General features: G+C 49.0%; 1 protein-coding gene across 1 annotated transcript; it reads left to right on the forward strand.

Moving 5' to 3' along the window:
* On the forward strand, positions 1 to 24,485 carry LOC148479188 (guanylyl cyclase inhibitory protein-like). Its single transcript, XM_088454848.1, has 5 exons — positions 1 to 77; positions 7,438 to 7,570; positions 12,183 to 12,332; positions 15,923 to 16,028; positions 20,997 to 24,485. Exons 1-5 carry the CDS (start codon positions 10 to 12, stop codon positions 21,149 to 21,151), a joined length of 612 nt encoding a protein of 203 aa, XP_088310974.1. The 5' UTR covers positions 1 to 9; the 3' UTR covers positions 21,152 to 24,485.
* Positions 24,486 to 25,796: the final 1,311 nt, after the last annotated feature.

Consider the following 25,796-nt stretch of genomic DNA (forward strand, 5'->3'; position numbering starts at 1 on the left):
CTTTCAGTGATGGGTCAGGTGGCATCGATACCACGGAAAAGCGGCGTTTACGTCTTGGAGCTTCATGAATGGTATAGGTAATTTTTTTGTATATATATATATATATATCTTGCTTAAACTTAAATGTGATTGATTCTGCGTTGGGAGCATGGAACAAACCATGTTGCAATGCAAGGGGTGCACTGCAAATGCATTTTTGTTTTTGCATGCAAGGTAAATACTGGCTGCTTTTGCATGTAGCACATACAGGCTAGACAGCTTTATTTTTACATGGCAATTAAATTTTAATTTAGACATGCCCCTCCCAAATCTAAATCTCTCTGCACTTTTTACATCTGCCCTCCCTCCAACCACATGGTGTTACCCAAGTGCAACGTTACCTGCTGTTTTCTTGTTTTGCATTCTTAGTAAAAGAACAGGACTGGGACCTATTATTCGGAACACTTGGGGTATGGGGTTTTTAAGATAAGGGATCACATACCGGTGATTGAAATTATATTTAAAATAGCTCGTACACAATTGTCTGGTCAGAAAAAAAAATACTGTTTGTTACGTTTTAAATGGTGGGAACTGAGAAATAGCGTTCTGTATGGGCTACGGAATACTAACACTTATTATTATTAGCCTGTTTCTGTCCTTCATCCCCTAAATCCCCCCACCCTTGCCTCAGGCATTGTTCAGCTCTCAGCGGCCAGTGCCAAACGCAGGATTTGTAGAGGGGGGGTTTCCAAATGCTTGATTTTAGAGTGAGAGGGCAGAATTAGTACATATCCAGCTTTAATATGCGTCATACAATGTGTTTTGTGTGTCATAATTCCAGCATATACAGGATCACAGTAAGTCATTTGATGCGGCAGTAGGGCCATCCTGCCTGAGCTGAATGTGTTTATTTTAGATGTGGGCACCATTCCAGAGCATTGGAGCAAGTCAGGGAGCCTGAACGAGCAGCAGAAGAACCTAACACTGTCCTGGACATATATGTACATTTTGGACTCTATAGCAGTGCATCTCTAACAGTGCATGTTTTCCAGATCTCCTAGTTGGTGCACAGGTTATTTATTACTGGCTGATACATTTTGAAAGATCCACAGGTGGTGCTAATTATTTCATTTATGATACTGAGAAGAACTTGTAGCACTAGTAACAATCTATTATATTACTTTTTCTACTGTGGTCATGGTATGTGCTGAAAACCCCCCTGCGTTTGCCTATGTTTGCCCTGTCTGTGCTTATTCTGTCTACATGGAGACACAGTAGTACTCTTCTTGTTCTTTGTGCAATTCCTCAGGATAAATTAGCTGAGCAGCGCTTTTCAAAGTCATCAGGTTTTTTTGGCAGTTTGGCTGCTGCTGCAATAATTAAATACAGAACACTCGGGGTTCTGTCCAAGTACAGGCAGGCGGTCAACTGATTATTATTAGAGATGTGTGGTTCGGTTCTCCAGAAATCCGAACCCACCCGAATTTCATGAATCCGGGAAAATCCGAGTCGCGGTTCTGATCTCCTGAGGAGATCCGAGTAAATCCAGGTCGCGGTTCTGATCTTTTTGCGATTCGGAATTTCGGATTTTAAATCCGAATTTCGGGTTTTGGATTGCATAAATGACATGATTTTAGCTGTTTTTAAAGCTTTTTATCTATTTTTTTGAAAAAAAAATCCAGATTCAAAACCAAAACACGTAAGGGTGGTTTTGCAACACCAAATCCAGATACAAAACCTTGAAGGAGATCCAGATCCAAAAATCAAAGCCGGGGCTCGGCGCCCATCCCTAATTACAATGCCTACACGTTACTATTTGTGTAATGCCTGCTACACACTAGACCAGTGTTGGCTAACCTTGACACTCCAGCTGTTATAGAACTACATAACCCAGCATGCACTGCTACAGTTTTGCTATTAGGGCATGCTAAAACTGTGGCAGGGCATGCTGGGATATATAGTTCCACAACAGCTGGAGTGTCAAGGTTAGCCAACACTGCACTAGACGATATAGTATGTAGCCGCTATGTTGCTGACACTGTGCACTCCCGCGCGTCTTCAGCGACATCGTCCATCGGACCTGCAGCATAGCCCGCGCTGTCACTCCCGGCATGGGCAAGCGTGTACGCACTTGCTGTTGCCGGGACCCTGCCGGCATCGTCTAGTGTACTGGCCTTAAGTCGTATAACTATTGCAGATGTGGTGACTGTAAAGACAATAGTTAGCATATTATTTGCAGTGGACCGCTACTTACTATTAGAGATTTGTGGCAAAACCACCCTCAAATGTTTTGGTGTGGAATTTGTTTTGGATTTGGACTTCTTTTAAATTGATAAAAAAAAAAACAGCTAAAATCATGTAATGTGGACATGTTTGTGTACATGCAATCCCAAGCCAGAGATTCAGTTTTTTAATTCGAGGTCAGGACCTACGGAAGACTCAAGTGAGGACTCAGGGCCTGATTCAGACCCAGTCGCAAGCGCTCGCTCCGGGACTCACTACAAAAGGGGCGGCTGTCGATGTTGATTGACAGCTCGACCCCTTTTGTAGGCGTGGCTTCACAAATGGAGGCGTTCCCAAGCGAACACCTGTCGTTTGTGGACGGCCTCACTGACATCACCAGTGATGTCAGTGAGAGAGCTTCCGGCTCTGTTAGACCTGAAAGCTCTCTGGGGCTTGCGGCCACGAGACCCTACCACAAGGGTCTCGTCGCAAGCCCGGATGGTCGCGATGGTCTTGACCATCGCCATGGCCGCTTGCATAAGCTGTGGGTGGTAACCCATAGCTATGCGAGCGGCCAAGAGGCCGCAACTTAAAAACCAAGCGCACGCCCTGATTCAGAGCGAGTGCTCGCTTTTTGCAAGCACCTCTGAATCAGGCCCTCATTTCTACTCGGGACCCTAAAGTTTGGGTGTGTTTGGTTTTTACTAGGAAAACCAAACCTCACATCTCTACTTACTATCAATGAGAGTTATGTCTTTTGCTCTGGGCTCTATTTATCTACATTATTTTTACTAAAATAATGTGAAAAAGGGTGTTTTCACACCCTTTTCACATTATTTTAGTATCACCTGTAGTTATTACAGGGTAATTGGAGTAGAATTCGTAAAATTCTACTCCAACCCCTAAGTATCACTTATTTTTAGTAAAGCAGATCGCATTTCCCATAATTGTAATGGGAAATGTGATCTGACGATAGCTACTAAAAATAAATGTGAAAGCCCTGTGATAATAATGCCAGGGTCTCCCCCAGTTACCGGCCTCCTGCCCTGCTCTAACGGGGAGAGCAGAGCCGGGAGTCGGTCCCAGTAATCAGCTGTGTGGTCTAAACAGGCCACAAGCTGATTACTGTAAAAAAAAAGAAAAAAAAAATAGTAAAAAAAAAATTACTTACCTGACTCCAGGGACCGGTGATCTGGCCTCCGGTGAGGACTCCCCTCCGGTCAGCTGGTCTCCCACAGTGCACTGCTGCCCGGTCATCAGATGATCGGGCCCCAGTGCAGTATGAAAGATCACCTGACCGGAGGAATGGAGAACATCACCGGAGGCCTGAGCATGCAGGTAAGTGTAAGTAAGGGAGGGGGTGTCGTGGGGGGGGAGGGGGGGTTGCGGGGGTCCGCGATTGCGGGGGCGTGGCTTAGCGCCGGGGGCGTGGCTTAGCACCAGAGGGGGGGTAGCAGCGGCGATCGGTCGGCGCATGCGCGGGAACTTAATCACGGTATTTTTTGCGAAAATACCGTGATAAGGCTCCGAAGGGGATTAGCAGGGACAGAGCTTTATCGCAAGCTCTGTCCCTGCAAGGGATTTGTAGTAAATCCTAGTAATATTGCCTGAATTCGCAATGCGAATTCACTCGGTAATATCACACTACAATCTGCATTACCAATGCGGATTGTAGTAAATAGTGACATTCTACATATAATAAATTAGGGATGACCCTATCCTGAATACACATATTTGAATGTAATTACGGTCACCACGTCTGCTAATAGATAATAGTTATTGGAGATCATAGTTATCGGTGAGCGCTGGATGAACGCCAGTCTACTGAGGCAACTTGAATATCTCGGTGTCAAGTTACCCAGCAGCACCCTGCAAACTTGTCCCTTCTGTTTTATTTCTTCTACCACCTACACCAGCGTTAGTGCGGACTTTAGTATCACGCAGTGGCGTAAGTTCATCCCAGACGCCCGGAGGCAAGTTATAATTTGGTGCCCCCCGTCACAGCTGCTGACACTGTAATGTAGCAATTTGCATGCAGACAGGCTATAGATGAAGGCAGCAGCTGATGGTCTGACATGGAGCTCTCCACTAGTGTATGGTGGCTTCTCAGATGCCGGGAAAGGGTGCCATGTATTGGGCAGCCTTGATGGTACACTCCGGGTACATAGTTATAGCCCTAAGTGGGGTGATCATGTTGTGGACAATGGAGGAGGTGCCCCTTCAGAGCTGGAGCCCGGCGGCAGGCGCCTCCATTGTCTCCCATAGTTCTGCCCCTGGTATCACGCCAGACTGGTTTGTATTTAATATCATTGTCCCTGTAAATCCAGTGTCCAAAATCTCTGAAGACGCTGCGACTTTGAATGCGCTGCATAGTAGATGGGCCCTTTAGTGCGTTTGTTGTTGTACATGTGCTGACTGCAGCAGAGTAGAAGTCATGTTGTGTAGTCCAGGTGCATTTATGAGGATTTGTAGATGTTCCACCAATTATGGAGAACTGCAGCAATTATCTGGCTACGTGGCACAGGATGGGTGCAGTTCTCAGTACCCGTTGATGCAGTTCTCAGTATCCATTTTTATTCTAGCTTTATATGAAAGAAAAAACGTACTCTTTGGTTGTATAGACTATTAGCGATTCTTGGAACAGAAGCACCTATGTTGCTCTGTAAGGTCGGCGCAATTCACAATATCTGTCCTTAAATATAAGAGACACAAAAATTATACTTTTTTGGATGATGCCACTTTCTATGAAAATTATGTTCAATTAAAAAAAAAACGATTAGGCATAAAGCTTTATACAGACAATGCAGCCATACTATGATGGGTGCAGGGTGTATGGTGCAGGAGAGCCCACTCCCCATACCCTGCATTCATTGCTGTACTTGCCTTTCGCCTTCCCTGTTATATTTCCGACATTGCCTTCGGAGACACTGGGCTGGCGTCACATTTCCAAAGATAATACCTGCAAATATGGGAATATGCAGAAGTCTCTGGCACAGTCCCAGGTTATGATACTCTGCGCTTCTCCATATAATGTGAAGGAGGGGCCGCAATTAAGGGATTCAATGTGAATTGCTCCATTAAAGCAGACTGGACCGCCCATTTCACTGGGGAAGAAAGAGACAGTTACCAGCATGCTGGAGATTTGCCTTTTGTTCCCGGAGTCCGGGAGAGCCCCCCCGTGATTCAGGAGCATCCCGGACAGGGCAGTAGGGAGGGATGTGCAAGCAGTGCCGATGCCCAGGGTGCAGGGTCTTTAGGGGCGGCACAGTCTCTTGCCCTTGGCTACTGCATCTGGCTAGCTGGTGTCTGGAATGGCACCCTGTGGCTAATTGCGCTGCTGCAGTACTGCTCAGAGAGCACACATCCTGCAGTGTCTAGATCTAGAGCCATCCGAAGCAACCAGACAGCTCTATACTGCCCCCTACTGGTGGTCCTGCCCCCCATGTGACATCATATGTTCAGTGGCTGAGTGATCATAGGGCGCCAGGGAGCACTGCTCCCAGACATTCCAAGAGAGCAAGTAATACTGCTTTTACACCGAAATTCCGGGTCTGACCTGGAGTTGGAACAGAGTTCCAACCCGGATTAGACCCGGAATTTCCCCGGCGCCGACCCAGGATATTCCTGAATCAGCGCCATTCAGACCGGAGCCGGGTCTGCATAGACCCAATTTTTCCTGCGTTGAAGTGGACGCTTGGAGATGACGTAATCTCCAAGCGCCACTGAAGCCGGACCAATCGGCCGGCATGCGGCGCACTCCAGGTCATCGTGACATAAGCGTGTGGGAAGGTGAAGTGGGCAGGGCTAGAGCAAACTGCAGCCAATCAAAGCATTAGAATGTTGACAGCAACACAAGTTCCTTGTGGGAGGGGCTAGGTCCATGGGGAAGCCAATCGGTGGTTACTAACAGCACATAGTAGTGTTTTGAGACTCCTGCAAGCCTGTGCGGCAATGTTTAAACTTTTATCTATATGAAGCCTAGTTCATGCATCAAGAGAAACCGGAAGATTGCATAAGAAAAGAGGTGTTTTAAACCTCTAGGATGGGGGCAGGCATGTATGCAAATTACTTGTTGGAGTTAGCCTATGGCAAGCAGGGGCGGGTGTGTAACAGGAACATTATATAAAGGGCTAGAAGTGTGGGCCAAAGCCTCTTTGTTCCAGATTCCCCACCCTCCCTCCCCTATAAATTTTGGTATGTTGTGGGTTTGGTTTTGGGTGGCGGGAAAGAACGGCAGGTCGCCAGTCCGGGTGCAATTATGATTTAAGGGCGCTCCCTTCGTTGACTGTTAGTTGGCTGTACCAACCTAACGGGGGGCAGTATCACCACCTAAACGGGTGGGAAGTCAAGATGGAGGTGAGCGTTACCTTTTGTTGAGGATATGATTTACATGGTTATGTGTATGCACTCTGGGCGATCTACGCCTGCTATGCCCATTGTTGTTTGTGTGTGGGCATAGCAGATTTGGCTGATTTCTGGCCGTCCTTTCTTTGCCATCATACATCCTTAAATAAATAATAATTATTATTGCTCCAATAAATCGCCATCAAGTTATCTGCCAAATCCACGTCTCAGTGTCTTTATTTTATGTTAGTATGATAAGTGGTTTGCACACATGACAACACCTCATCCGATAGAAGGTTTAACTTGTTTATTGCTGTCCCTGTGTCTGTATAGCAAGGGTACTCCACAAAGCAGCATTACAATGGTAAACTTCCAACAACAGGGTCTTGGATTCGATTCAGGTTATGATGCCATCTACAGGGAGTTTGGATGGTGTCTATGTATTGGTTTCCTCAATCAATACTTTTTCACCAAATCAAACTGATAGGTTAATTGGCTTCTATTTAAGTAGGTTGTAGTGTTTGTGTGCCTTTGGTAGTGAAATTAGATTGTAAGCTTCACCGGTGCAGGGACTAATATGAATGAATAAACAAGCATCTGTACAGCGCTATGATATATGTAGACATAGATTGGTTGCGAGTCACCAATGCCATTATAATCAGCAAATTAAACAGCCCAGCAGATTGGGTCTTCTTGAGTGAAGGTCAGATGTCTTCAGGTGTCCACCTAACATAGAGAAAGACACCAGCAATGGAGGAACTGGAACTTTGTAAATACTTGGGGGAGGGGGGGGGTCAGTCACTTTTAAAAATAAATTACCTAAAGTAGAATTGTCCTTAAACTAAATTGGAATTTTCAGGTTGTTTTACACAATCAGTTTGTTCTTTGTAGAAAATTTGTGCAGGAGTGTCCCAGCGGCCTGATCACTCTCCACGAGTTCCGGAAGTATTTCTGTGACTGTACGGTGGGAAACGAGTCTTCGGAGTACGCGGAGCAGCTTTTCCGCGCTCTGGATAATAACGGGGTAAGAGACACCTGTCGCAATTATTCCGTATATAGATACTTTTACAGGAACCACATCCAGTATGTCACTACAATGTGTTGTGTGTTATATATTGGGCACTTGTCTACGTTTCTGTATATCTGCATTTCTGACTTTATTCTTTACAAGATCACTAAGTTCCCTCGCCCTTTGAGCGGTGTAAGGGGGAGGAACACACGGATGGACACACCCACTTTTGCGACGTTATGGGATTATACCACAGCTTCAGGCCTTTGCTGTACTCATTTTATCTGGACAGCAATTTACAGCAATGGTGTCCTTGTATGTAACTAATGCCGGGTACACATTGGCGGTGACGCGATTCACGCTGAATGTACCGTTAATTTACACATAGCAGCCAATCAGATTATAGCTCTCATTTATCTACCGTGTTTCCCCGATAATAAGACACTGTCTTATTTTTTTTTTTGTTCCAAAAAACCTCATAGGGCTTATTTTCGGGGTAGGTCTTATTTTAATTAACATTGACAGCCCCTTATGCAGGCCCCCCTGTAGCAGTGCCCCTTATGCAGGCCCCCCTGTAGCAGTGCCCCTTATGCAGGCCCCCCCTGTAGCAGTGCCCCTTATGCAGCCTCCCTTGTAGCAGTGCCCCTTATGCAGGCCCCCCCCTGTACAGTGCCCCTTATGCAGGCACCCCTTGTAGCAGTGCCCCTTATGCAGGCCCCCCCTGTAGCAGTGCCCCTTATGCAGCCTCCCTTGTAGCAGTGCCCCTTATGCAGCCTCCCTTGTGTAGCAGTGCCCCTTATGCAGGCCCCCCCTGTAGCAGTGCCCCTTATGCAGGCCCCCCCTGTAGCAGTGCCCCTTATGCAGGCCCCCCTTGTAGCAGTGCCCCTTATGCAGCCCCCCCCTGTAGCAGTGCCCCTTATGCAGGCCCCCCCTGTAGCAGTGCCCCTTATGCAGCCTCCCTTGTGTAGCAGTGCCCCTTATGCAGGCCCCCCCTGTAGCAGTGCCCCTTATGCAGGCCCCCCCTGTAGCAGTGCCCCTTATGCAGGCCCCCCCTGTGTAGCAGTGCCCCTTATGCAGGCCCCCCCTGTAGCAGTGCCCCTTATGCAGGCCCCCCTTGTAGCAGTGCCCCTTATGCAGGCCCCCCCTGTAGCAGTGCCCCTTATGCAGCCTCCCTTGTAGCAGTGCCCCTTATGCAGCCTCCCTTGTGTAGCAGTGCCCCTTATGCAGGCCCCCCCTGTAGCAGTGCCACTTATGCAGCCTCCCTTGTGTAGCAGTGCCCCTTATGCAGGCCCCCCCTGTAGCAGTGCCCCTTATGCAGCCTCCCTTGTGTAGCAGTGCCCCTTATGCAGGCCCCCCTGTAGCAGTGCCCCTTAAGCAGGCCCCCCCCTGTAGCAGTGCCCCTTATGCAGCCTCCCTTGTGTAGCAGTGCCCCTTATGCAGACCCCCCCTGTAGCAGTGCCCCTTATGCAGGCCCCCCCCTGTAGCAGTGCCCCTTATGCAGGCCCCCCTGTAGCAGTGCCCCTTATGCAGGCCCCCCCTGTGGCAGTGACCCTTATGCAGGCCCCCCCTGTAGCAGTGCCCCTTATGCAGGCCCCCCCTGTAGCAGTGCCCCTTATGCAGGCCCCCCCTGTAGCAGTGCCCCTTATGCAGGCCCCCCTGTAGCAGTGCCCCTTATGCAGGCCCCCCCTGTAGCAGTGCCCCTTATGCAGGCCCCCCCTGTAGCAGTGTCCTTTATGCAGACGCCCCCTGTAGCAGTGCCCCTTATGCAGGCCCCCCCTGTAGCAGTGCCCCTTATGCAGCCTCCCTTGTGTAGCAGTGCCCCTTATGCAGGCCCCCCCTGTAGCAGTGCCCCTTATGCAGCCTCCCTTGTGTAGCAGTGCCCCTTATGCAGACCCCCCCTGTAGCAGTGCCCCTTATGCAGGCCCCCCTGTAGCAGTGCTCTTATGCAGGCCCCCCCTGTAGCAGTGCCCCTTATGCAGGCCCCCCCTGTAGCAGTGTCCTTTATGCAGGCGCCCCCTGTAGCAGTGCCCCTTATGCAGGCCCCCCCTGTAGCAGTGCCCCTTATGCAGGCCCCCCCTGTAGCAGTGCCCCTTATGCAGCCTCCCTTGTGTAGCAGTGCCCCTTATGCAGGCCCCCCCCTGTAGCAGTGCCCCTTATGCAGCCTCCCTTGTGTAGCAGTGCCCCTTATGCAGACCCCCCCTGTAGCAGTGCCCCTTATGCAGGCCCCCCTGTAGCAGTGCTCTTATGCAGGCCCCCCCTGTAGCAGTGCCCCTTATGCAGGCCCCCCCTGTAGCAGTGTCCTTTATGCAGGCCCCCCCTGTAGCAGTGCCCCTTATGCAGGCCCCCCCTGTAGCAGTGCCCCTTATGCAGGCCCCCCCTGTAGCAGTGCCCCTTATGCAGGCCCCCCCTGTAGCAGTGCCCCTTATGCAGCCTCCCTTGTGTAGCAGTGCCCCTTATGCAGCCCCCCCCTGTAGCAGTGCCCCTTATGCAGGCCCCCCTGTAGCAGTGTCCCTTATGCAGGCCCCCCCTGTAGCAGTGCCCCTTATGCAGGCCCCCCCTGTAGCAGTGCCCCTTATGCAGGCCCCCCTGTAGCAGTGCCCCTTATGCAGGCCCCCCCTGTAACAGTGCCCCTTATGCAGGCTCCCCCTGTAGCAGTGTCCTTTATGCAGGCGCCCCCTGTAGCAGTGCCCCTTATGCAGGCCCCCCCTGTAGCAGTGCCCCTTATGCAGCCTCCCTTGTGTAGCAGTGCCCCTTATGCAGACCCCCCCCTGTAGCAGTGCCCCTCATGCAGGCCCCCCTGTAGCAGTGCCCCTTATGCAGGCCCCCCCTGTAGCAGTGTCCCTTATGCAGGCCCCCCCTGTAGCAGTGTCCTTTATGCAGGCGCCCCCTGTAGCAGTGCCCCTTATGCAGGCCCCCCCCTGTAGCAGTGCCCCTTATGCAGGCCCCCCCTGTAGCAGTGCCCCTTATGCAGGCCCCCCCTGTAGCAGTGCCCCTTATGCAGCCTCCCTTGTGTAGCAGTGCCCCTTATGCAGGCCCCCCCCCTGTAGCAGTGCCCCTTATGCAGCCTCCCTTGTGTAGCAGTGCCCCTTATGCAGACCCCCCCTGTAGCAGTGCCCCTTATGCAGGCCCCCCTGTAGCAGTGCCCCTTATGCAGGCCCCCCCTGTAGCAGTGCCCCTTATGCAGGCCCCCCCTGTAGCAGTGTCCTTTATGCAGGCGCCCCCTGTAGCAGTGCCCCTTATGCAGGCCCCCCCTGTAGCAGTGCCCCTTATGCAGACCCCCCCTGTAGCAGTGCCCCTTATGCAGGCCCCCCTGTAGCAGTGCCCCTTATGCAGGCCCCCCTGTAGCAGTGCCCCTTATGCAGCCTCCCTTGTGTAGCAGTGCCCCTTATGCAGGCCCCCCCCTGTAGCAGTGCCCCTTATGCAGCTTCCCTTGTGTAGCAGTGCCCCTTATGCAGACCTCCCCCCTGTAGCAGTGCCCCTTATGCAGCCTCCCTTGTGTAGCAGTGCCCCTTATGCAGACCCCCCCACCTGTAGCAGTGCCCCTTATGCAGCCTCCCTTGTGTAGTAGTGCCCCTTATGCAGCCCCCTTATTGCAGTGCAAGTACGGTACTTACCTGAGTCACCACCGTCCGGGATGTCCCTTTCACTTGCGCGCTGACTGGATCTAATATGATCCAGCAGGCACGGCCGCACAGGATCCTCAGCGCGCGGGTGACGTCATGACGTCACCCTCGCACTGCATGACTGGGAACGCTGGTCTCTGCAGCGTTCCCAACTCAATAAGAAAAAAAGGTAGGTCTTATTTTCGGGGTAGGGCTTAATTTAGACCGGGCTACAAAAGTAAGGGTAGGGCTTATTTTCGGGGTAGGTCTTATTATCGGGGAAACACGGTAGTATATTGAATTATATAATAACTAGTAGAGGGTAACACCTCCACTTTTCAGCTTTAACAGATTTGATAAATCTCCCCCTAAATCAGCAAGCAGAGGGGGAAATGTACTAACCCTAAGGGGTCTATTTACTAAGCTGTGTTAAACTTAGGAGATAAAGTGAACGGTGATAAAGTACAAGCCAATCAGCTCCTAACTGCCGTGTCACAGGCTGTGTTTGAAAAATAACAGTTAGGAGCTGATTGGCTGGTACCTTATCACCGTTCACTTTATCTCCTAACAGCTTAGTAAATAAAATACCAACCAATCAGCTTCTAACTGTCATTTTTCAAATAGAGCCTGAAAGTGACAGTTAGGAGCTGATTGGTTGGTACTTTATCTCTCTCCACTTTATCTCTGTCCAAGGCTTAGTACATAGACCCATGCATATGAGTCATATTTGCAAATGAGGATGAATGTTATAGGGGATTTATTAAGTCTCATTGCTGGAGATTGGGCTTATCTTTTCCTCCCCCCAATACATCAACCCCTCGGCGGTAGGTGGGTTTTCGAATCGATGTTTTTTTTTGCGGCAGTTCTTGTACTTTCATGGGAAACTGGGACTGCTGCACAAAACATGGGGCAGTTGTAACGTTTGCGGTGGTCATGTACCTTGAAGAATACCCTGTAATGGCTGTATAAGAGCACTAAGGTAGACACCCCGTGTGCTGATTAGTGACATGTTACTCTGGCTGTAGGACGGTATAGTGGACTTCCGGGAATATGTCACCGCTATCAGTATGCTGGCGCACGGCTCCCCCGAGGACAAACTCAAGTGGTCGTTCAAGCTGTACGACAAGGACAGAGATGGGGCCATTACCCGTTCTGAGATGCTGGACATCATGAAGGTCTGTACACTATATATATATATATTATATATATATATATATATACACACCATACAGTATTTAGATTATGTCTCTGGGAGATCGTTGGGCCTATTCAGAGTTGTATGCATGTAGAACGCTATACACGCACCTGTGTACAGACTAGAGTTGCATATATTTGTGTGTCTGCAACGTCCCTTCCATCCGCTTGTACAGTAGAAGTAGCCGCCATCCCTTGCGCCATCCTTATACCTGGTGCAAGAAATCTGTCTTAAATCAGATGGATTTCTGGGTGCGCTCACCTCAGTATAGCCCACGTACCACTTACACAACCTTGCACAACTCAACCTACGTACGCATGCCCCGTTGCCACGCAATTGCGCCCATTCAGCCGCAAATGGAGGCTTCTTCGTTCAAGCCTGCGGAAAAGTCCCTGTGGAAATCCTGCGTTTGCCCCTGCCCCACGCCTTGCGTAGGATACTTAGTAAATTTGCTGACCTCCTGCTTATTAGTTAGAGCGTCAGACAGCTCTGAATAGGAAGATGTTAGGTCTGGCCATGTTAGACTTATTGTCGCTTATTTATATAGCGCCCCCCTATTCTGCAGTGCTGTACAATGAGCTCAGGTGAGGCACAGTCAGGTCGGTGCTCGGTAATGGGGGTCAGAGTATAATAATGTATACCAGGCATGTGAAACCCAAAATACCAACCGGGCCGAATATTCAAGGTCTACGAGTGTGTGGGCTGCAGCAACAAAAAAAAGTCTTATATGCAATTTTGAAAGGTTTATTAATAAAAACCAATACTGTGCCCCCTGTAGTAGTGCCCATTATGCAATGCCCCCTGAATATGTGCCCATTATGCAATACCCTTTATGCAATGCCCTAGTAGTGCCCATTATGCAGTGCCCCAGTAATGCCCCTTATGCAGAGTCCACAGTAATGCCCCTTATGTTGTGCTCCCATTAATGCCCCTTATGCAGAGCCCCCAGTAATGCCCCTTACGTTGTGCCCCCAGTAAAGCCCCCTCCCAGTATAGAACAGGCCCCACTCACCTGTCTGTGCAGTACTTACCTTTCTTCACAACGGCCGCTGGGCACCCCTCCAGTCCACGCCGTCCCGCGTCGATGTTGCCGCTGACTGGATCTAATTAGATCAAGAGCGGCAGGCGCAGGCTCCGCTCGTCATGGGCGATGTGGGTGACGTCATGACGTCACCCGCTCGCTGCATCACTGGGAACACTGGCTTCTGATCACTTCAGAGACCACAGTTGCCAGCCTGTAAAGTAAAACACTGCCCGATCGGATCTGTACTCCAATCGTGGCAGGGGTGTGGCCCGCATATTATATATATATATATATATATAATATATGTGAGCCCACACTCTGGGGCCGCAGAATATGTTTATTCGGGCCGCATGTTTGACATGCCTGATGTAGATGTTTGGAAGGGATAATATGATGGGGGGATTCCACATGGCGCAATTAAGACCAAATTATGTCTAGAGGAAAACGGCTTTAGATTCATCACTCATCTCTATGGGGCCCATTCATTGGCACATTGCAGGATGAGATCATAGTATTTGAAAGTACTAAAGGGCACCCGCTGAGACAGGGGCTCCGAACGAAGCCCGTCCCTGCGTTGTGCTGGGAGTGAAGTGACCGTATTAGCGGTCTCTTCACTCCTGTGCCATCATGGTCTACAGACCACACACGCACGGCGCCCATTGTCGGGGGAGGGTTCCTATGGAACCTTTTGCTGGCTAGGATTGCGATGTGTAGCCCGTAGACTACAGGGGCTTAAGCTGCAAGGACCAAATATCCGAACTTGGTAAATCTGACAGCATCGCATCCCCACCAGGGTTTTATGGGGGGTGCGCTGCTGGAAGAAATGGAGGGACAGCAGCAGATATTGGAGATCCCCCCATAATACATCTGGGAGATACTAATACTTGTGGGTATCCCCCAAAAACAGGTGTTTTCAGAGAACACACTCACAGAGGGGATAAATGGACCTCTCTGTGAGGAAAGCTGAAGGATTTTCATTAAAGTCAAACTGAGCCAACAGGACTCGCATCAAGTTCTGCTGCCGGTGTCACTGGTAATAGGGATTCCCAGGACCTACCCAGTTATTATTACATGGAATGTGTTCCCAGGACCTACCCAGTTATTATTACATGGGATGTGTTCCCAGGACCTACCCAGTTATTATTACATGGGATGTGTTCCCAGGACCTACCCAGTTATTATTACATGGGATGTGTTCCCAGGACCTACCCAATTATTATTACATGGAATGTGTTCCCAGGACCTACCCAGTTATTATTACATGGGATGTGTTTCCAGGACCTACCCAGTTATTATTACATGGGATGTGTTCCCAGGACCTACCCAGTTATTATTACATGGGATGTGTTCCCAGGACCTACCCAGTTATTATTACATGGGATATGTTCCCAGGACCTACCCAATTATTATTACATGGAATGTGTTCCCAGGACCTACCCAGTTATTATTACATGGGATGTGTTTCCAGGACCTACCCAGTTATTATTACATGGAATGTGTTCCCAGGACCTACCCAGTTATTATTACATGGGATGTGTTTCCAGGACATAGACAGTTATTATTACATGGGATGTGTTCCCAGGACCTACCCAGTTATTATTACATGGGATGTGTTTCCAGGACCTACCCAGTTATTATTACATGGAATGTGTTCCCAGGACCTACCCAGTTATTATTACATGGGATGTGTTCCCAGGACATACCCAGTTATTATTACATGGGATGTGTTCCCAGGACCTACCCAGTTATTATTACATGGAATGTGTTCCCAGGACCTACCCAGTTATTATTACATGGGATGTGTTCCCAGGACCTACCCAGTTATGATTACATGGGATGTGTTCCCAGGACCTACCCAGTTATTATTACATGGAATGTGTTCCCAGGACCTACCCAGTTATTATTACATGGAATGTGTTCCCAGGACCTACCCAGTTATTACATGGAATATGTTCCCAGGACACGGGGCCTGAATCAGCAAGGATCGCAACTCCAATTGCAGCTGAGATTACGCACACGCTGTCTGACTGCGATGATATGCTAATCCATTGCGATCGCTATGCCGTCGCAGCACATGTTAGGATGCCCCTCTTACCTTACACACAGCCATAATGTTTAGCAAGACTGCGAACCATCGGTAACATGGAGTACCATCGCAGCCTCACACACACTGGCACAAGCTCTGACCATACTCAGGAATTGGTAACCTCATCGCACGCTATGAGTGCTCAGGCTGCGTATGGCATCACAGTGGCTAATTTCTGCACGCCCTTGCCACGGTGTTTAAATGCACTGGCATGCCTGCGTTTCGACGCCCCCCCCCCCCTAAACGGCACTTCCTGTCAACCACTCTGCGATGGGTCGCAGTGGCTAGTTTGCGCACGCACACTGCGATGCATACGCATGCACAGAACGCAACAAGTGGCCGATTCCGTGCGTAATCAAAGCTGCGATCCTTGCTGAATCAGGCCCACTCTCTGTACTGTAAGAGGGAGGTGCAGTTATATTACATGAATGGACTTACACTGTAACAATCCATCTTACAGGCGGTCTACAAAATGAGTATCGCTGCCTCCATCACAAAGGTCAACCCCCTGACGGCTGAAGAGTGCACTAATCGCATCTTTATTCGCCTGGACAAAGACCAAAATGGTAAGTGAAATGCTAAAAATCCTATTCTCACGAAACGCTTCATTTAAGAATATTTCCGGCAATGGGGACTGTGCGATCTGCACCAGGTGTCACACTCCGAGGCGGTGACATCAAAATGCCTGATCCTCCTCAGGGACCTTGTGCCGGGAACTACATTGTGATGTTATTGTGCCGTGCCCGGCTTCTGGTCATTGAGGAGAAGCTGGCAGTGCAGGGAGAGTCTGTAGGGGCATCCCGGCATCCCCAGGAGTGCTGGACATGCCCCAGAGTGATGAAAATGGGAAAACCACACCCCCTTCCCCACAAGGCCGCACGCCCTTTTCGGGGTCTATCTATCACACTGGGTGACACTGACCCCAGTAACGTCACTGCCTACGCCATCTGTAGATGGCGTAAGCACTGAAGTCACAAAATGAGTGCTGAAGGGGTCATGTCTCGTTCTTAAACAGACCCTTCTGGATCATTTATGAACTGAAAATAGTGGGGACCTTGCATAACGGTGGATTTCGTTCTGATCAAAATGAAATAGTACACACACGTGACCATTTGATTACAAATGAACACACTTTATTTACAAGTAACAAACAAACAATTAACATACAAAGTATACAGTATACTCAACTTTGGTCTATATATTCAGATGACACTGGTAGTTCATCATCTTCAACATAAGATGTAGTTCATCTTCATCTGGTGAGCCCTCGTTTCACAACGCCCAGGTCATTCAATATACATTGCAGGCACCCTACTGCAGTCTCAGGTCGATGCACGAGCCGAAAAGCCTTTGTCTATGGGGCCTATTCATCAACACTAAAATAACGTTTTTAAGGACATTTTCCTTAAATAACGTTATTTTGGTATTCATGAACAGACTTAGCACAGGAGATATCACAGATATCTCCTTGCTAAGTCCCCCTGCGTTAATTTCCACACTCCCCATACATTAGTATGGGGATGTGGAAATTGTGGTATTCATCAAATTCCGAAAATTATGCATTTTCGGAATTTGATGCAGTTACTATTCGCCACTGTGAGGTGGCGAATAGCAGAATCGACTTACCTGTATCTGCGTGTGCAGGTCCCCCGACGAGTCCCTCCGGCGCTCTGCTCCGTCCTCAGGCTCCGGAGGCTGGTCGGATATGTGTGCTCCCCAGCAGAGCACAAGAAAGTTTAGTAAAAAAAAAAGTTTTGTTTTTTTTTCTAACCTGTCATGTGGTCTGCTGGGAAACCACATGACAGACCAGCTGGACGCACCCGGAGGCTGCTGCGTGGACAGTTTAGTCGTTGGAGGTGAGCGGAGGGGGTGGGGGGGGGAGGGGGGGTACACAAACTTAACGCATTTGCAGGCAGTGCTGCGCATGCGCTGGTTTTACAGATGTTACAGCGCATGCGCAGCACTGTTTCCAGACGCGATAAGGTAGTGTAGGCAGGGAAAAGTATCTATTTCCCGAAAAGCTGTCATCGCAAAAATGACAGCTTTTCGGAATAGATACTTATGGAGAGGTGGAATGATGAATTCCACCTATAATTAGGTAGAACACCATGCGAGTTCTAAACCTAATTATCTCTAGAGAATTTTTAGGTTTAATGAATAGGACCCTATGTCTTGATTTATATACCATACTATATGGGTGTTGGTTTTCCGGATATTAAGTCCATATTAGTTACATACTGGGTATCAAGCACTGTTTGGTACAACATAGCATGGACCATTCTTATCTCTTGCACATGCTCTGTAAGCACTAATATATACTCAGACAAAGAAATACAGTAATGACGTGTCCTAATGTCTGGAGGTAAACTCTTTCAAAGCCCCTTTGTTTAGAATAACCCATAATGCTTAGCGTCTCTACACAGCTCACAATGGTCATCCCACTGGAATGTGGCTCACTGTCTACTGATAACACCATATAAGGTATGGATGGCTCATTATACATCTACTAATAGTGACAGGTACAAGTTGGCCCCTCAAGTTATGGCTTGTTTGACCTCAAAAGGTGAATCTTACCAGTGTATGGGTAGACTGCAACTACAATCTCTTTTCAAACCTCAATGGGGCCTAGCACAGGTTGTGTGTTACAACTTATATGCTTATGTAGAAATTAATTATTTAACCCACTGGTTACAGGACCTGCGCTGTCTAATTTGCAAAACCTATGTGTGCCTGCACTTGCACGCTGGTCATTGCACTAGATGCTTAGGCAGCATCAGTACAGACATTGTCCTACAGATAAGTGGCATCAGGACTGACTATGTGCCTGATTCAGAGCCGGACGCTCTGACCAGAGCGCTCGCTCTGAATCAGGGCCCTCCTCCATTAAAATGGAGCGTCCTCCTGGACGCTCGTATAGCTGTGGGTCACCACCCACAGAATATACGAGCGTCCAAAAAGATGGTCGCGATGGTCTTGACCATCGCGACCATCGGACTTGCGACGGAGACCCTGTGGTAGGGTCTCCCTGCCACAAGCCCTGGAGTGATTTTGGCTCTATCAGAGCCAAAATCACTCCCACTGACATCACTAGTGATGTCAGTCGGGCCGGCTTCAGACGGTAGGTGTTCCCATGGGAACGCCTCCGTCTGACAGGCACGCCCACCAAAGGGGGTGTGCTGTCAATCAACATCGACAGCACGCCCCCTTTGGTGCAAGACCTGGAGCGACAGCTTGGCTGGGAACATCGACCCACTTGCGAGCGTACTGCCGCTTGCGAGTGGGTCTGAATGACCCCCTATATTACATGTGTCACATTTGTGTATGTTTTCTTTAGACTGACAGAACGTTTGCCTAGAAATATACTTTTCTGCAAAAGTGCAACAGAAAGGGACAACGGGGCTGATTCAGAAATTCATGCAATGCCCGTCACTGCTGCGATCTCTTAGGTGGCGGACTTGCGAAAATATCCTAATGACTCAGTCGCCATCTTGTGCTCAGAGACGCCCACCTTCGGTGTCTCACATTCACCATTAATGTACAGAAGAGTAACATCGGTGGCACACTGAACCTCTGAGCAACTCTTTGCTGTCTCAGAATAAGCGTCTCACCTAAGATGCCGGGACCTCTCCGGCTGTCTGCAAATTCACGGAGGGTCACTAGGGCACGCCCAGAAACCAGCCCCCGACACACCTGTATTTTTGTAGCCACTCTCCAGTATCTCTCCCAAACTTTGACTACATGTCACTCACTTTGCGAATAAATCCACACTGCGTCCACCGATTCAAACCCATCGCTGTGCAAACCCAGTGTGGATTTGGTGCATGACCAGTAGCAAAAAATCGCTTCACTGCATCCAAGATCGACGCTGCGTCCACCTCTAAATCAGGCCCAATATACGTCACGTTATACATAAAGGAATAAGCTTGGTTTCCAGTATATCCGACAGCTCGATTCCCACAAATTCTTTTGTGGTGCGGGCCGCGGAGGAGGCTGTCCTCCCCACTCCTGAGGTGATGCAAGTGTTTGCAACACCACCATTTTGGCCGTACGCACCACACACGAAACAGCATAGCGACACAAGCACTCTTGCCAGAACTGAAAATCCAGATATGGGTCTTAGTAGCGCTAGTATTCAAAATATTAAATAGACCACTTTCCACACAGAAACACAGCATTCTAGATAATATATAACAGGCATCACAGCAGTACAACCACCTCTGCGACATACTGAGGTTAAACTCAACTAAAGCAACATTCTCTTGCATTATGTATAACTTCCCACCACAGCCCTTTCCCAGCTGCAGGTATAATCACTTTACTTACTTACCAGATATTTATAAAGTTGGCCATACACGCTACAATTATCGGGGCGATCCGCCCGATATCCGCGGATCTATCCGATAATTGTAGTGTGTGTGCGGCTGACTTAGGGTTAAATATTTCTGGGTCGGGCATGCCGGATTGTCCAGCATGCCCGTCTGACGCGAGATTTATGGGGTAACCTGTCGGCCGCATCGGGCAGTGTATGCCCAGCCGCGGCCGACAGACAGACATTTCCTGTGTTCCTTCCCATGGAAGGAACAGGGAAATGTCTCCTCCCCCGGGGGCGGAGCACAGATGTCGGGCATATACACTGTGAGTAATCTCACAGTGTATGTCGGCGACATCTGCGGGCTGGCATGCTGCCAGATAAAATGTGTGTCAGTCTGACAGGCATTTTATCTGGACGTGTATGCCCAGAATTAGGAGAGGAACTATGTGAAAGGAGGAAGGACAGTTGAGGGGGAAGGGGAGGGAAGTCAGAAGGCTCTGCTCTAGCGATGGCCATCGGTGTGGTTTCCATTCATGGTTACCATCAATGGCCATATAGCAAGTGGCCATCAATGGTTAACAACTATGCAATTGATGACCATCAGTGGTTTCACCAACCGATGGTCATCCCTGTTCTTTGACTGACTGGCCGGTGGACCAATCAGAACCTGGGGGTGGGGCTTTGTCGGTGTTGGGGGTGGAGCTATGCTCTATGTCCCTGCATCTTGTAAAATAAAATAAAATAATTGGTTATGCTTTACCATCGATGGAGGGAAACCATCTGGTTGACCCCCATCGATGGTAAAATCATTCAACATCGACCATAAACCTTCGATGATTATGATTCATCGATGGTTGATGGCAATCTCTATTCTCCTTTGACCTCCTTTGTAATATAACAGCTAAATAATTATCTGAGAACTGGAGACACTGAGCCATGAGGCACTTGTTCGCTATGTCTCATTAATGTCACCTGCTGACACTGAATTGGTAGCCTGAATTTTGTATCTGCCCAGGGTGTTATTAGCCTCCATTGGGTCATGGGTGATGGATCCACCTTGATACCGCTCAGCATTCCCAGTGGAAAAATCAGGACCTAACAAAGCCTCACCTCTGATAAGCCCAATACACGTCCTGTCCCACTGTGAGTGCACATATTGTATGGGAGACCAGACCACAACCATATAAAAATGCCCATCTTTTGTCATTCCTCTTTATTGCAGCTGTCATTAGTCTCCAGGAGTTTGTGAATGGTTCCCTGACTGATGACTGGATTCGGGAGATGCTGGAATGTGACCTGAGCACTGTGGAAATGCAAAAGCCCCCCAAATATTTCTATTCACGGTCCAGAGAGAGTATGTTCAGTACTAAACCGTAAAGCTCTTTCATGTACAAATGTTATCTCTCCAAAATGTTGTTCATTTTATTTTTAAAATGTATTATGCATACGTACTGCCTTTATAAAGGGAGAGAGAGCTGCTACATGATCAGGCCAATATGAAAGCCTTACAGATGAAACAGACTGTAATATACCATGTAACTCAGTGGGCTCAGCAAACAGCACAAATCACAGAGTTATACAGTGTAACTCTTTTTGCAGTAAAGGGAACAAGTAGTTGTGACGTGCAATATCACCAGGGCCGGTTTGGGGGTGTTTCAATATTATAGGTGGGGACCACCACAATTTAGTTGCCCAGGGGCCCCCACAAGCCTTAACATGGCCCCGAATATTACACAACACAGAAAGTTAGCTGAAGTCTATCTCCTACATGCTCAATGCTATATTGCACTACATATCCTCTGATCACAGCAGAATGCTTATTTGAAATGACATTTGACCTAAAATAGAAATAAACAAGAAATACCATAAGAAGGCAACATGAATACCTCCCTGCTGCCTCCATACCCCTCACAGCATGGTACCTGCAGCCCTGTGCGCACCAACACATCACTCGTCTCCTGCTGAGGGACCTGCTCCTTCTACTGTATAACTCTCAGTCTGTGGCTCAGCGATTGCCATTGTTGCCTGTACCATCGATGGCTGATGGTTTTAAACCATCGGTAGAAAACCATCGGTGGTTTAGCAGTCAATAATTGGATGCTGTGCCATCGGAGTGGTGCCACTGACGTTTTCTTAACATCAGGTGCCACCATCGATGCCACACCATTGATGGAAAAAACCCACTTGTCAGCTGCCACATACCATTGATGGTTGCAAAACATTGATGGTCGATGGCCATCCCTGCTGTGGCTTCCTGCTGCTTTCATTCCCCTTCTCACATCATGTCACTGCCCCTGTCACATGCAGCACTGTCCTCACTAACACATCACTCATCTCCTGATATACTCTGTGCTGCTGGGGACCCTGCTCCTCCCACTATATAACTCTCAGTCTGTGGCTTCCTGCTGCCTCCATTCCCCTCCTCACATCATGTCACTGCCCCTGTCACATGCAGCCCTGTCGTCACTGACACATCACTCATCTCCTGATATACTCTCTGCTGTTGGGGACCCGGCTCCTTCCACTATATAACTCTCAGTCTGTGGCTTCCTGCTGCCTCCATTCCCCTCCTCACATCATGTCACTGCCCCTGTCACATGCAGCCCTGTCCTCACTAACACATCACTCATCTCCTGATATACTCTGTGCTGCTGGGGACCCTGCTCCTCCCACTATATAACTCTCAGTCTGTGGCTTCCTGCTGCCTTCATTCCCCTCCTCACATCATGTCACTGCCCCTGTCACATGCAGCCCTGTCCTCACTAACACATCACTCATCTCCTGATATACTCTGTGCTGCTGGGGACCCTGCTCCTCCCACTATATAACTCTCAGTCTGTGGCTTCCTGCTGCCTCCATTCCCCTCCTCACATCATGTCACTGCCCCTGTCACATGCAGCCCTGTCGTCACTGACACATCACTCATCTCCTGATATACTCTCTGCTGTTGGGGACCCGGCTCCTTCCACTATATAACTCTCAGTCTGTGGCTTCCTGCTGCCTTCATTCCCCTCCTCACATCATGTCACTGCCCCTGTCACATGCAACACTGTCCTCACTAACACATCACTCATCTCCTGATATACTCTGTGCTGCTGGGGACCCTGCTCCTCCCACTATATAACTCTCAGTCTGTGGCTTCCTGCTGCCTCCATTCCCCTCCTCACATCATGTCACTGCCCCTGTCACATGCAGCCCTGTCCTCACTAACACATCACTCATCTCCTGATATACTCTGTGCTGCTGGGGACCCTGCTCCTCCCACTATATAACTCTCAGTCTGTGGCTTCCTGTTGCCTTCATTCCCCTCCTCACATCATGTCACTGCCCCTGTCACATGCAGCCCTGTCCTCACTAACACATCACTCATCTCCTGATATACTCTGTGCTGCTGGGGACCCTGCTCCTCCCACTATATAACACACTGCCTGTGACTTCCTGCTGCCTCCATTCCCCTCCTCACATCATGTCACTGCCCCTGTTACTTGCAGACCTGTCCTTAATTTGATGATGCTGTTATAAACCAGGGTAGGGTTTCTTTGATTTTTATTAAATTACCTTATTTGGCACATAGACCAGGGTTGCCTACCTTTAACATTCTCTTCCCGGGCTCGGGAGAAGCCCGGGTAAGAGATGCAGCAGGGGGCCGACGGGGGCGGGGCTTGACGATTCGCGTCATTAAGCCCCGCCCCCTCGCGGTAAAATTGCCGCGATTGGGCACAATTTACATAGGGGGCGGGACCAAATGCTGTGATTCATGCAGAATCACAGCTTAAGCCCCGCCCCCTTCACGGAGACCCGCGATTGCGGGTATTCTCCTAATTCTGCCCACTTCACTAGGAAGTGGGCAGAATGCGGGAGAAATGCCTACCCTTCCGGGGGTGCGGGGGGTTACCCGAAAAATCGGGAGCCTCCCGCGAAAACCGGGAGGGTAGGCATGAATGACATAGACAGTGCTTTATATATACTACACTACATATACATGTAACACTATATCATCCGAGTACAAGTTACAGGTTTTAGTTAATATTTTATCTGATTGCCACAGAAACACCTGGAGACATATTTACATTGAGGAGTATAGTTACTGAAGTGCGGGTTTTTAGAAGTGGAGATATTGCCCATGGCAACCAAACAGATTCTAGCTATTATATTCTAGAAGGTGCAAGATAAATGTTCAGTAGAATCAGATTGGTTGCTATGGGCAACATCTACACTTCTAAAAACCCGCACTTTAGTAAATATACCCCATATTTAAAGCACAAGATCACACACAGTAACCGGATCTGTATGCAGGACGGGGCCCAATAGTGTAACTCCATGCAACAAACAGTCTGTCATTAGCATAGATCATGTATGTAAGTACCTGATAGGCTGTAGGTTACCATGTGAATATGTATACACAGCAGTTGTCACATGTAAGATGATAGTGTGTATCTGGAAATGGGAACCATTTATAAAGCTGGCATCACTGGGTACTGTGCCATGGAGACTGATGCCACAAACCTACCACAGCATCAGATATAGAGCAGAATAACCTTGGAACCCGTCTATCCGATGCACAGATTACATGCCGGCTTACATTCTGCATCACTGATTTCTACTTTATTCCCAAATCCGCATTTTCCTGTGTAATACTCACCTGACTGTATTTTTTCATACAGAATTTTTTTTATATCTCTGTAAGAATAACAATAAATAATGTTTACAAAGCAAGAATATATCTTATCCCCAGGTACAAGTGTACAGAATGCGCCTTATACCCAGGTACAAGTGTACAGAATGTGGCTTATATCCAGGTACAGGTGTGCAGAATGCGTGCGCCTCTCTCTCTCTCCCTCTCTCTCTCTCTCCCTCTCCCTCTCTCTCTCCCTCTCCCTTTCCCTTTCCCTTTCCTGTTCCCCCCATCATTCTCTACCTTTCTTTTCTCTTTTGCACAGATACAGTAAGTTGGGAGAGAGTGAAACCCGCACATAGATGTTGTGTCTTATGGGGGCGTGGCATTGTTCCCGCGAGGTCATGCCCCCAGGGGTATGACATTTTGAGGGCGACTTGCCTATCGTTCTGGGGAGGCACCAGGCCTCTTCCGACACTCGCTGCTCGGTGACACCATTGGAGGGGGTGACACCTAAGTAATAAAACAGCTCTGCTATTTTGGTGTCGCCCCCTCAGATAGTGCGGGTTTTTTGCTATTCAATTAGGTGCTTTTTTTTTTTCTATTTTGCGCACCGGGAGGTTTTTATTCTCGCACCTCCAGAGCAAGTGTGATTTTTTTTCTAAAATCGATAATTTTAGGACAAATCTGTGGGACTTGCTCTGGGACCCCGGCGTCACCCCCTCTTAATGACTAATTAAGCTTTTGGAAGTTTCCAGTTAGCTTAGTCAGTCAGTAATTACTCACCTTCCAAAGTTCTGTCTTCTGCATCCAGCGTCGGGACCCGGACTCCGGCGGCAGCGGTGAGTATGTCAGTGTGTGTGAGTGTGTGTGAGTGTTTATGAGTGAGTATGTTTGAGTGTGTGTGTGTGTGACCCTGTGTATGTGTGTCCCCCCCAGTGTCAGTGTGGCCCACCAGAGAATGGGCGCTGGGAGAACTACATCTCCCAGCATCCCTTGCCCCTCCCACTAAGCCGCTCGGGGTTTCCAGAGCTGAAACTCCCGCAACCACCTTTTTTTTATTGGATACCGCGGGTATCGGGAGCGCGCATACTTGCGGTAATCCAAAATTGGGCGCAAGGTTTTTCCTCGCTAAACCCCGCACCCAATTGAATATGCCCCTATGTGTGTAGGAAGGGATACAATCGGGAAGCCGACTGCCGGAATCCCGACAGCCAGCTTCTCGACTGCTTTATCCCGGCGTGGGATAAATGACCGGCGTCTATTTCTAGACGCCTGTCATTTCCCGACGCCGGGAGACCGGTGCCCGGCATCCCGATCGAAGGGATGCCGGGCGCCGCGAGCGGACAGCCGCGGGGGTGGGGTGGGTTAGGTTTAGGGCACCCGGGGGGGACTTAGGGTTAGGCA

This window comes from Taudactylus pleione, unplaced genomic scaffold, assembly GCF_031769625.1.
Source record: "Taudactylus pleione unplaced genomic scaffold, aTauple2 ptg000634l, whole genome shotgun sequence".
Lineage (NCBI taxonomy): Eukaryota > Metazoa > Chordata > Amphibia > Anura > Myobatrachidae > Taudactylus > Taudactylus pleione.